Here is a 12757-nt window from a genome sequence, read left to right on the forward strand (position 1 = left end):
CTGCTGCAAGAAAAGTGCTAAATTGGTGTTTTCTGTTTTGCACCAAACAGTCACATTCCTAGTGTGTGAAAATGTACTTGGCAATAAAAACCAGATTCTGAGTCTGGTTAAAGATTATCCTTATTTAAAACTTTTAGACCTCAAATTCTGTGATACACTCGAGGAACTGGGCAGTGATCTTGCAGGTTTGAGGCTTAAAGATGACTCACATGTGACTAAATATTCTATGGGAGACATAAATGTGTGAAATAACTGTGGAAATCTTAATCTGTTTTTAGAGAAGACACATCAATCCCGCACTAAAGTTTCATTAGAAGTGAGCCACAGCTGGTGGGTATGAAGCAGGGTGGAGTCTAAACACACACGGTCAAACAGCAGCTAACATCATCTTCCCACGCTCCCTCTCTCTCTGTGGTCGTCTGGTTCCTCCTCTCCTCATGGAGGTGAGATATGTGACACACAAACATCACCTGTGTAATCATGCTGGATCTGATCAGACGATCAGACTGTAGCTGTGCACATCCTGACTCACTCTGGCTAAGAACGCTGTTCCTCATTCAAAAGTGCCTGAGTTAAAAGTTCAGGAGTCCCCTCCTCCATGTTCAGAAATATTCTGACGTGTCATTTCATCAGGATGTTACTACATATTCCTGCTGCAGGTGTGATTTTAAATAAAGATGAGATCTGCTAAGCCCCGCCCTTTTATGAAACAATCCAATCACATTTCTAGCTCATAGACCTCCATTGACAAGCTTTAGGAATGTTGATTTTCCTGCAGTTTTATTTAATTTATGCATTCATAAATTAGAGCAACGGTCAAACGATGAGCATGGGGTAAAGGTAACAGCGACAGGAGGCATCCTGAGAAGACGAAGTGTGTTTTATCTCGTTCACTAAACCTCACATGAACACAGAGAAGCGTCTTTTCTGGCTCGGCTCTGCTCTAAAGACGCTCCCTGGGTTAGTCAGCTGCTGCTTTGACTTTCCAGGGAGTGCATGGCTAGAAACCCCCAATTTATCCATAGTAGCATGAATCTGAATCTGAGGGTGCAACAAGCTTTAAGCTATAAAGGAGGCGGCTAGGGTGGGGTGAACAAACACTTAGCTTCAACAGTTTAAGATAGAATTAACTAAAAAATGTTGCTCATTTTACAAATTTGATGTCAATTGCTTTATTGAAGGGCATCATCATTTTAATGTCACTGGTTTTGATAAAGGATAACAAACATAAAACATAAAGGGAAGGATTTTTGTACACCAATACAAAAAATTTAAACTTGAATGTTTGCATAAAATCTCTGCTGCTGGAAAATGGATTTATCAAACTTGTATTTTGACACATTTCAAGTTAAAGAAATACTGCAACTTGTGCGATTTGTAAATTGCAGCAGACCATGTTGTGATTTAATCTAATTTGCGATTAATCGTCCAGCCCTAATTTAGACTGACACAAACAGGTGATGTTTGCTGCTCTTAAAGGTCACATATTTTTCCCCTTAAAGACAAGTTTATATCGGTCTCAGAAGTCCCCAAAACATGCCTGTGAAGCTTGTTGCTGTAAAAACACTCCAGTATTGGATTGCTGCATGTCTAAAACCCCTCTGTTCCAGCCCTGCTCAGAATGAGCAGTTTCTGTGTCTGTAGCTTTAAATGTTACTGAGCTGTCTAAGAAGGTGGAACTTTCTGCCAACCAAACCTGGGGGCGGGGCTAACTCCCCACATGACATCATGAGGGAAAAATCTGAGAACGGCTTGTTTTCTGAAAGGTGGAGAAAGGTGGGGGGATGTTAGTGTTTCTGATTCTTGGGGGGATTGTGGACAGGCCAGGGGCACATATCTTTGTTAGAAAAGCATATGTCTGAGTGAGCTCAGGAGGCGGGGCTTAGAGATACATCAGTTGGCCCTCAGGAAGGCTGGAGCTCCACTGCTGCAGAGCAACCCTTCTCCATGCTAACTCTTCACTCATTCTTCATCATACCTCCTCTACATCACGGTGCTTCAGGCCAAACAGCGTCACCTCCATCAGACCTCTGCAGGCTCTGTGCATGTAAACAACAGACAGTAACCCCAGTGATTCCTACCCTAGCATATGAGCTCTAATGTCCCTGCACAGAAAACACACATGATCTAAAACAAATCATTTAACCTTCAGACACCAGTCAAGGTCATACACACAATACTGATCTGATTTAAACAATAAAGAGACTGAATCACCTGCTGATTGTGACTCTCACTGTGGGACCTCCTGACTCCTAAATCTCTTGTTTATACAAGCTAATCTCATCACAATGGAACAAATGAGCATGTCACCACCTGAAAGCCAGGATTTCCCGTATCTGGAACTTAAAACATGTTTCAACCAGAGGTGTGTTCAGCTTGTTGACGCATGATGCTTTTAGCTTCCCAATAAAAACAAATGAATCATTCTAACCAAAAAAGGCAAATGATGCTCTAAATTCTGTCTGTGTGCTCCTGCTGAGGATAAGATCCAGGATCAGTTTCATTATTTTTCTTTTGCAAACCCCAGGAAAGATAAACCACGACTTATGCTGCAGAGGAAAGCTTCAGCTGAACGCTCAGATTACTTCGAGACAGAATATGAGCATAAATAAAGATATTAGCATTAAGATGTAAGATACGAGGACAAATATGTTAAAAATTCATGGTCCTGTGTGCATGTGTGTGTGTCCCAACCCCACCCGTCACCACCCAGTCAGACATTTCCTTTCTGGTGTGGAAAATCAAACCTCCACGGTTTTTACATCACTGCACACGCTCAGAGCTCTGTGGCTCCAATCATCACCAAACACTCTGACCGCTCAGCGCCCCGAGACAGTTTAACACTCCAGAAATAAAGCTCACTCAAACATTTCACATCAGCTGGTTTGGAAGAAAAAAAACATCTGTTGAATGTAAGAAAGCAGCTTTAGTCTTCAAACAAAGTGTTGTGGATTTGAAATGAACTCTGGTGTCGGCAGAAGGTCACAAAAAGAGCAGAGCGCTCTGAGCTTTCTTTCAGTCGGACTTTGAATTTAAATGTTTGAAAAAGAGGACGAGTCCGAGGATGAGTCAAAGAGCAAACATCGCTTGAAAAGAACAGGAAACAAGAATCCTTCAGTCTTCATCACACCTGGTCCCACCCACTGGTCTGACCACTGCTCACCTCTCTAATAAAGCAGAGAGGTGCTTCTGATAAAACAGGAGCTGCAAAAACACAGACCAAGGATCCAGTCAGAGGGGATCAGGCCCTGCAAACTGCTTCTAAGGCTATAGGCAGTCAGTGATAGTGATTATTTCTAGCTCATAAGACTTAGGAACATTTACTTATCAATTAAACAAAGCTTAGCATCAGTTCATGCAGGATACAGTAGTCCTGCCCAGCCATCATCAGCTGATCCTAATATTAACTCCCAGCTCGCAGCCAATCACAGCTCTTCTCTCAACAGCAGTGCATTTAAATGTGACGTACATCTCACTAAACCCTGTTTGCATTAATGCGGATGTGCCATACAACTGCTGCTGGCAAAGCTTCACCTCCTCCACCCCAGCCTCCTCCTTTATAGACTAAAGCTTCACCTCCTCCACCCCAGCCTCCTCCTTTATAGACTAAAGCTTCACCTCCTCCACCCCAGCCTCCTCCTTAATAGCATATCCATATGGGGGTTTCTAGCCATGCACTCTCTGAAAAGTCAAAGCTGCTGCTGACTAACCCAGGGAGCGTCTCTAGAGCAGAGCCGTCTCCACAGAGTAAAACTGTAGATCTATTTTGGAATAAAAGTGTGAAATGTATGACGAGAGTATTGCTGATTTAACTTTATTTCATAATGTATTATTGCAACAAAAGTAAAACCTGCATGATCATCAGCACAACCTTTGTCAAGATGGACGGCACAGTGTGGCAGGAAAACAGGAAGTGATGAGTTCAGTGGCACCCAAACCTCAGTGTTGCATGACTGGTAGCCAATCAGATAGTGTTGTGGGTCAGAGAGGAAGACGCACCCACCGGTGGAGCCAAAGATCCTGCTTTTTGATTCATTTTATACAAAAACAGTAAATTAAAATGCAAATTAAGATAACTGACCAAATAACAAACATCATCATGAATAATCAGCCAGACCCATGTTTCCAGTGGACGTTAGTGCAAAGACCAGAGAAAACCACTACGAACGTGGATGAGATGTCCCGTTCACAACAAGCCTGGACTGACAAACTACAAACCTTAACACACGAAGCCTCCAGCCTTTGCTCTCAATCATGCAGAGGTATAAAAGTCAAGACAGTTTTGACTCTTTAGTGCTTTACAAATCAGTCATTCAACAGAAGAAAAAAAACTGGAAATCATGAACACAGCATAATGTGCAAGATGAGATGCACCAAATCAGCAGCTGCTAAGAACAGCCTTCCCTGGTCAGCAGAGAACAAATCAATAATGGATGTTGGTGCTTAGATTTAGAATAAACAGAGCTACTACAGCTGGCAGAGGACAGGTGGAAACCTGAACCAATAAAACTCAGACTCTACGTTTGGATCCCAACAGCGAGCAGCCTGTTAAAGACAAATATGAAGCAGTAAAAGTCAGCGCTCCTCTCAGACAGCTGACAAACCTCATTAACAGAAAAGTACCGTTTATGGGTTTTTAAGGACGGTGTGAAATATTTTCACTCAACAAACTTCACCTCTCCACACGAGGCCGGGCTCATTAACACAGGTGTGTTTTCTCTCTGCAGAGGTCGGCTCATTAAAACACTCGGCTGTGTCGTGTGGACGATGTCGCACCCAAAACATGACAAACTCTATCTGAGAAGAAGAAGTCACTTTAAGCTCTCTGTAGACTTTAATCAGCATTTAACCTGGACTGAACCAGACTGGAGTTTAACTGGAGCAGAACTATGGTTTACATCAAATATTTACACAATAATAATATTTTAATTTTTTTATCTCAATGAATATCAGAGATTTAAAGAGTTTTAGCAGCATGGCTGCAGAAACTTCAGCAGATTCTACTGATCATTTTTGATTGTGTTGTTTTATGTTACTGGCCTATTTTAAAGACTGTTTCTGCTCTGTGCCACGACTTCTGATGCCCTTTCTGTTTTATTGTCTTGTTTTTGGCTCTGTAGAGCATTTTGCGTTGCTGTATGCATGAATGGAGCTCTATAAATAAAGCTGCCTGACATTGCAGCAGCTAGTGCTGCATCTCCAGAGCTAACAGGACCATAAAGAGCCTGAAATGGAGATTAATCTTGTTAAAACATGAATATTTTAAGTACTGTTTTTCCTTCCTCTACATAGGGACGTGTCACTGATGGGATCATTTGGGTGAATGTGGTTAAACCCTGGAAATCCCAGGAAACTTCCACACAAACTAAAGGACGGGGAACGTTGGGACTACTGCAAACATTTGTAACTTTCATTTTTGACATGGACTTAATGTTGTTTAACCTCCCTAGACACTTTACTTCACTAAAACATGGCTCTATGTTCAGTAAAATGCAAACTTCTGAAACTTTGCCTGGTCCACAAATGCTTGCAAACAGGTGGGTGGTAAGTGAGCAGATGAACCTCTATAAAAACAATCATTTCATGATAAATACACTTTACTGTATGATGTATAAATACACTGAATCAGAGGAAAACTTCTCTGTGCCAGTATTATTTAGTTTTTAACGCATTAACGTAAGCTTTAATTCAAAATACACTTTTAACGGCGTCATTGGCTTTTGTTACCTTGCAGGTGGGCGGTAGAAAACGTATAGAGAACCACTTGAAAATTAAATTTTATGAATAAAATGATCTACACTGGATAACAAATGTATGCCGAATAAAAGAAGCGGTCAACACGATTCAAGAAATATCTAAAATATCGATATTTGATTTGAATATTAGCGTAAAAACTGAATCATGTCAAACCAGTCTATTTAGAGTGAGATTTCGTACGTATTACACGAGGAAACGGCACGTCCTCGGCTTTTACTTTGAAAACTGTGAGGAAAACTTCTCTATGCCAGTATTCTTTAGTTTTTAACGCATTAACGTAAGCCTTAATTCAGAATACACTTTTAACGGCGTCATTGGCTTTTGTTACCTTGCTAAATGCAACCAGGTGGGTGGTAACGGACGGCATAAAGCCTTTAAAAAGCTTGAAATTGATAAATAATATGTGTCGCTTTTAATTGAAATGTATGCCGAATCAAAGAATGGGTCTAAATGATTCAACATATATCTGTAAAATTGATGGTTGATACAGATACTCCGCGGTAAAGTGGAATCATGGTAAACTAACGGATTTTCAATGAGATTTCGTTCATATTGAGAAAACTGCTTGTTTTCAGGTTTTTAACTTTGAAAACTGGAAGGAAAACTTCTCCAAGTATGAATTTTTAGTTATTAAAACATGAACTTAAGCTTTAATTTAAAATAAACTTTGAAAAGTTTCATTCGTCTTTTGTTACCTTGCTTAATCCAGCCAGGTGGGTAAACGGCATGAACCCTTTTAAAAGCCCATATTTGATAAATAAATGAGCTGCTTTGTGTTTGCATTTTACGCCGAAATGAAGAAGTGGCTCAAATGACTCAACAATCGTCACTAATAGTTAGTTATCACGTCCGTTATTGTGCAAAAAAAAGCGATTACACTAAAACTGGTAGATAATAAAAGGAGGTTCGTAGGTTTCACTGGAGACAGCAGCGTGTTTGGGGCTGCAAACTGGGAAAACTGGGAGAAAGCTGAACTTGGACTTGTTGTATTGGTGGTGCAGACCTCTTTCTCGTGTTTAGAGAGCCTTTCATTAAGTAGGGTGAGTTTGGGATTGTTTGGAGCCTCACAGAAACTTCCAGATGAATGAATGGACCCCCGTTACTCACCTATGGAGACCAGCTTGATGTTCTCCTTATCAATGAACTCCAGAGCCACGGACACATTCTCCAGCTTCATCTGCCTGAAATTGGGCCTGGCGTGGTACTTTCTGTACATCTTCTTCTGGCTGAGAACCTCCAGCAGCGCCACGAGCCTCAGGCCGTCGCCCAGGTCCACCTGCAGGTCATGTATCCGCTTGTTGACGCACTTCAGGTGCTCGTTGGTCCATCGGGTGAAGGTGTTCTGCTGGATCTTCTTCCACGGAGCGTCCTCAGCCAGTTCCTTCTCTGTGGCCGGCATCTTACAGGCTGATTGTGGAAGTTTCTCTAGCGGTTCTGGATCAAACTAAAGGTAAAGGTGACACAAAGTTGGCCGGTTCTCGTGCGTCGTGTCCTCGCGGTGTTTCCTCGGTGCAGCCTGAAGTTGGTTTAAGTTTTTTTCTGAACTCAGGGAGAAAATGCTGGCTCCTGCTGCGTTCAAGTACAACCACCGAAGCTCGGAATTCTCCGCTCTCACCTGCTTTATGTTGCGGTACTGCCTCCTTCTGGATCTAACCTCCTGAGACCTGAGCTTTTGTTCGGAATACATTTTTAGCTTCTCCCTCTTATTAGGGATAAGTAGGACCTGATCAGGTTAAAGGGATAATCCTGTATTTTTCAAGATGGGTTGTATAAGATTCTTGGCAACAGTAGTGTCATCAGCCTCCAGTGACTTCAATGAGCATTACCCCTTCAAACAGGAAGCACTTGGAGAAGCTAGACCAGGGCTATCCAATGACAAATTTAGCTGGTCCAAATTTCAAAATCAAGAGCCGTACCCGGGCCGGACATGTAAGCAGCTGATAATGTCAAATTTGGAACCAGCATCGATCAATCTGATGAAAATGTGCACTTTTATCCATATTCTCCCTTATAAATTTGTTAACATTACAAAAGCACGTCAAAAAGTGCATAAAACAAAACAACAGTGCTGTATTTGAACATAACATGAAGTAGTGGAAATGTGTTTTAATTTGAATTAAAATAAATGAAATAGAATGAAAAAATAAAATGAAATTCTGTAAATAATAATTTTGGTCACAGCTTACCCAGGCTTCAAATGCAAAAAAACGAAATTTGCACAGTTGTAGCTTCAGTTGAAATGGACATGTGTTTTGGGTCTACGTCTGTCGGTCTGAAATACTGTGGGAACTTATGAAAACTTGCGAAACAGGCTGCCCTCTGCATCTCTGGCATGACCACAGGCTGGGCCACTTGGGGGTTGGTTCTGGGCCACATGTGGCCCCCGGGCCACTAATTGAAAAGGCCTGAGCTAGAAAACACTTAGAATACAGCATCATGTATGTCTTCCCTTACTTCATGCTCCTCACACTGATGTACTTTATAAAAACCCCGGACTGTTTCATACCGGAGCAAGAAGCCAAACATTCAGTTTTATTTATCGCTGCTTGTTTTCTCACACCCACTGACACTCAGTCACTTTTGATTTAATTATGACAGTGAGAAAAAAATAATAAAAACAATGAAACAATATGAAAATATTTGAAATGATACCATTAATAAAAGTACTCCCAAATTTCTTCAAATAAGAGCAAAAATGGGTGAAAAGGGAAATAAGTGGTATTCAATGGCAACAGGTAGCTTAAATGTGCAGAACGTGGCAAAAAATGGTGAAAAAGTGCAAAAACTGGAAGAAAGTGGCAAAAGAAGAGGCAAAAATGGGGAAGAAGTGGTGTTTAATGGCAAAAGGTAGCTTAAATGGGATAAACGTGGCGAAAAAGGGGCATGAATGGGATAAAAGTGGCAAAAATTGGAAAAAGTGGCAAAAAGAAGTTTCAAAATGGGCAAATAAATGGGGGAAAGGGGTATTTAATAGCAAAAGGTAGCTTAAATGGGCAAAAAGTGGCATAAAAATGGTGAAAAGGGGAAATAAGTGGTATTCAATGGCAAAAGGTAGCTTAATTGTGTGAAACGTGGCAAAAAATGGTGAGAAGGGGAAAAAATGGAAGAAAGTGGCAAAAAGAATAGACACAAAGTAGGAAAAAAGTGGTATTTAAAGACAAAAGGTAGCTTAAATGGGCAAAAAAATGGTGGAAAAGGGCACAAACGGGGAACAAAGTGGCAAAGAGGAGGCAAAAATAGGGGAAAAGGGAAACAAGTGGTATTTCACTGCAAAAGGTAGCTAAAATGGGCGAAATGTGGCAAAAAATGGTGAAAAAGGGCTAAAATTGAAAGAGAGTGTCAAAAAATTTGGAAAAAGTGGCAAAAAGAAGAGGCAAAAATGGCCGACAAGTAGGGAAAAAGTGGTATTTAATGACAAGAAGTAGCTTAAATGGGTGAAAAGTGGCAAAAAGAATTGGCAAAATTGGGCAAAAAGTTTGACAAAAGTGGTCTTTAATGACAAAGGGTAGTTTCAATGGGTAAAAAGTGGTAATAAACAGTAAAAAGGGGCAAAAAATTTCCCTTTTTTAAAGTTTTCTGGGGAATAATATTTTAGATGAAGACATAAAAGAGCCACACGTTGAGTTTCACTGCTCTGCAGCACGGATGGACAAACGTTCACACAGAAACTCTCCAGAATGTCGTGGAAATCGCCGGATCTCCATGTTGCTGGGTGACTGGCGTGTTTGTGGTGTGTGAGCTGACAGTGGAGCTCGTGCAGACAGGTCAGGGCGTGTTTAATGACGCTCTCTGTGTCTCCATGACAACACACATGGCTCCGCCTGTTTAATCAGGGACGTGGAATCAGTCACATCACTCGGTTTCAGAGCTCAGGGGTAATCTGCAGACACTTCAGGGGTTTCATCTCACGCTCCTGCGTCCATCTGCTCCGCTAAACGTCAGAGTACGACCCGATTCCACAAAAGTTTGGGCGCTGTGTAATCTCAAAAACTCATATTTTATTAACAGTAGAACATAAACGACACATTTCAGCATTTCATGAAAATATGAGCTCAGTTCAAATTTATTGGCAGAAAAAAATCTCAAAAAAGCAGGGACAGGGTCATATTTACCATTGTCTTCTTTTAACAACAGTCTGTAAAGATCTGGGTAGTGAGGAGACCAGCTAATGGGAGAGGAATGTTGTCCCATTCTTGCCTGATGTCCTGGATCTTCTTTTCCCACTTTTCTGAGAAGGATCCAGCTGCAGACCGTGACGCCCGCTCTCCCAGCCCGTTCATCTGAGATCTATCTCAGAAAGAAAGCGCGGTAACACTCGATTAACAGTTTTAGATTTTTTTAAATTCAACTTTATCCATAAACAAAGTCTGGCCACTACATTCATGAAAAAATGCTTTGGAAACATTAAAGACGAAGCAACATTTCATAAATGAAACAGAGAAAAGGTCAGAGGTCAAACCCCGGATCAATTTCTGCATGGAGCAGTTTTAGAAGTTAACATAAATGGTGGCTCACTTTAGCTTTGTTAGCTTTGGCTAAAGCAAACATTGCTAAGATAGCTATCGTTACCACATTAGCCAATGTAGCTAAGTTAGCAATAGCAACAAGCTTTGGCAAATGTAGCTAAAGCCATAGACACTGAAACGTGTAAACATAGCTGCTTTTTGAGGTTAGCTTTAGCTACATTAGATACATTGCTGTTAGCTATGTAGCTCAATGATCCATGCAACTCATTACAGAAAACTGAATGTTTATGACTCTAAAATCCACTTTGCATGATAACTTGGAACGCGGTGTAGACAAGGCCGTCCATTAGGGGGAGATAAAGGGGTTAGCTTTTAAGACCAGGCACACTGGGGGCCCATGGAGGCCAGGAAAACCATGGTCCATTTTAAAGTTAAGCTGTGAAAACCATAATTTATATTTAAGCTGAATAAAAACCACTCTGATCAAAGCAACAACTGTTTATTATACTCATTTTTGCCGCAGTATATAGCCATCTTAAAAATGTAAATCTCTTTTCTCTTAAAAGGAAAAAATATTTTAAATGGGTTAAAATTGGCTGAAATTGGTGGAAGGAGGTGAAATGGGATTTAAAAAGGAGCTGAAATGTTTTAGAAATGGCAAAAAAATAGATAAAAGTGGCAAAAAATGGGTTAAAGTGGGCATTAAAAAGTGGTAAAAATGGGTTTTAATGGCGATAATAATGGGTCAGCAGAGGAAACAGAAATTGTCAAAAATGGGTAGAAACACTGGTTAAAAGGGATTAAAATCATCAAAAATGGGTTTTAAGTTGCAAAAATTGGTAAGAAAGGGGTGGTAACGGGTTAAAATTTAGCAGAATTGGTGTTAAGAGGCAAAAGTGGAGAAAATGGGTCCAAATTGTGCTAAAATGAATAATAAGTGGGAAAAAATAGATACTTTCAACATTAGAACCTATAACAGTGTGACACTTTTCAGCTCCAAAACAACGGAACTGTTAGCCAGGATGCTAGCACCAATGCTACTAATTCAACATACATGCATCGATATCATCAATACATCACTACTGGGGAGGGTCCATTTTATCAGGGGCCATTCTCTGGTTTATCAGGGGCCATTCTCTGGTTTATCAGGGGCCATTCTCTGGTTTATCAGGGGCCTTTCTCTGGTTTATCAGGGGCCATTCTCTGGTTTATCAGGGGCCTTTCTCTGGTTTATCAGGGGCCTTTCTCTGGTTTATCAGGGGCCATTCTCTGGTTTATCAGGGGCCATTCTCTGGTTAATCAGGGGCCATTCTCTGGTTTATCAGGGGCCATTCTCTGGCTTATCAGGGGCCATTCTCTGGGTTTATCAGGGGCCATTCTCTGGTTTATCAGGGGCCATTCTCTGGTTTATCAGGGGCCATTCTCTGGTTTATCAGGGGCCTTTCTCTGGTTTATCAGGGGCCATTCTCTGGTTTATCAGGGGCCATTCTCTGGCTTATCAGGGGCCATTCTCTGGGTTTATCAGGGGCCATTCTCTGGTTAATCAGGGGCCTTTCTCTGGTTTATCAGGGGCCATTCTCTGGTTAATCAGGGGCCATTCTCTGGTTTATCAGGGGCCATTCTCTGGTTTATCAGGGGCCTTTCTCTGGTTTATCAGGGGCCATTCTCTGGTTTATCAGGGGCCATTCTCTGGTTAATCAGGGGCCATTCTCTGGTTTATCAGGGGCCATTCTCTGGCTTATCAGGGGCCATTCTCTGGGTTTATCAGGGGCCATTCTCTGGTTTATCAGGGGCCATTCTCTGGTTAATCAGGGGCCTTTCTCTGGTTTATCAGGGGCCATCCTCTGGTTTATCAGGGGCCTTTCTCTGGTTTATCAGGGGCCATCCTCTGGTTTATCAGGGGCCTTTCTCTGGTTTATCAGGGGCCAGCCTCTGGTTTATCAGGGGCCTTTCTCTGGTTTATCAGGGGCCATTCTCTGGTTTATCAGGGGCCATTCTCTGGCTTATCAGGGGCCATTCTCTGGGTTTATCAGGGGCCATTCTCTGGTTTATCAGGGGCCTTTCTCTGGTTTATCAGGGGCCATTCTCTGGCTTATCAGGGGCCATTCTCTGGGTTTATCAGGGGCCATTCTCTGGTTTATCAGGGGCCTTTCTCTGGTTTATCAGGGGCCATCCTCTGGTTTATCAGGGGCCTTTCTCTGGTTTATCAGGGGCCATTCTCTGGTTTATCAGGGGCCATTCTCTGGTTTATCAGGGGCCCAGGGAATTTTATATGCAGACTTACTTTTCAAAACTTTTTTAATAATTTTGATTGCTGGATAAATTTCACCCAGTGAATATGTTTTATTTTACATTTTACACATTGTATGCATGTGTTTTCATAAAAATCAGAAAAATACTTATATGTATCCTTTAAGGCATCTGGCGACCTCCTCTAAAAACCCACCCCCACATTGAGAACCACTGCATGAATGAATGAATGAATGAATGAATGAATGATGAGTGAATGAAGGCTCAGGAGTCAGGTTTGGTGG

At 41.5% G+C, this 12757-nt stretch overlaps 1 protein-coding gene across 2 annotated transcripts in view; it reads right to left on the reverse strand.

The window, feature by feature from the left end:
• The window catches only part of LOC121507362 (filamin-B), a 135323-nt gene extending 127992 nt beyond the window's left edge, over window positions 1-7331 (reverse strand). For both annotated transcript variants that reach the window (XM_041783659.1, XM_041783658.1), the window contains exon 1: window positions 6865-7331. In XM_041783659.1, the coding sequence (XP_041639593.1) occupies window positions 6865-7156 (292 nt within the window). In that variant the 5' untranslated portion in view covers window positions 7157-7331. The remainder of the gene's footprint in view (window positions 1-6864) is intronic.
• Window positions 7332-12757: the final 5426 nt, after the last annotated feature.

The sequence above is a fragment of the Cheilinus undulatus genome, linkage group 3, assembly GCF_018320785.1.
Source record: "Cheilinus undulatus linkage group 3, ASM1832078v1, whole genome shotgun sequence".
Classification (NCBI taxonomy): Eukaryota; Metazoa; Chordata; class Actinopteri; order Labriformes; family Labridae; genus Cheilinus; species Cheilinus undulatus.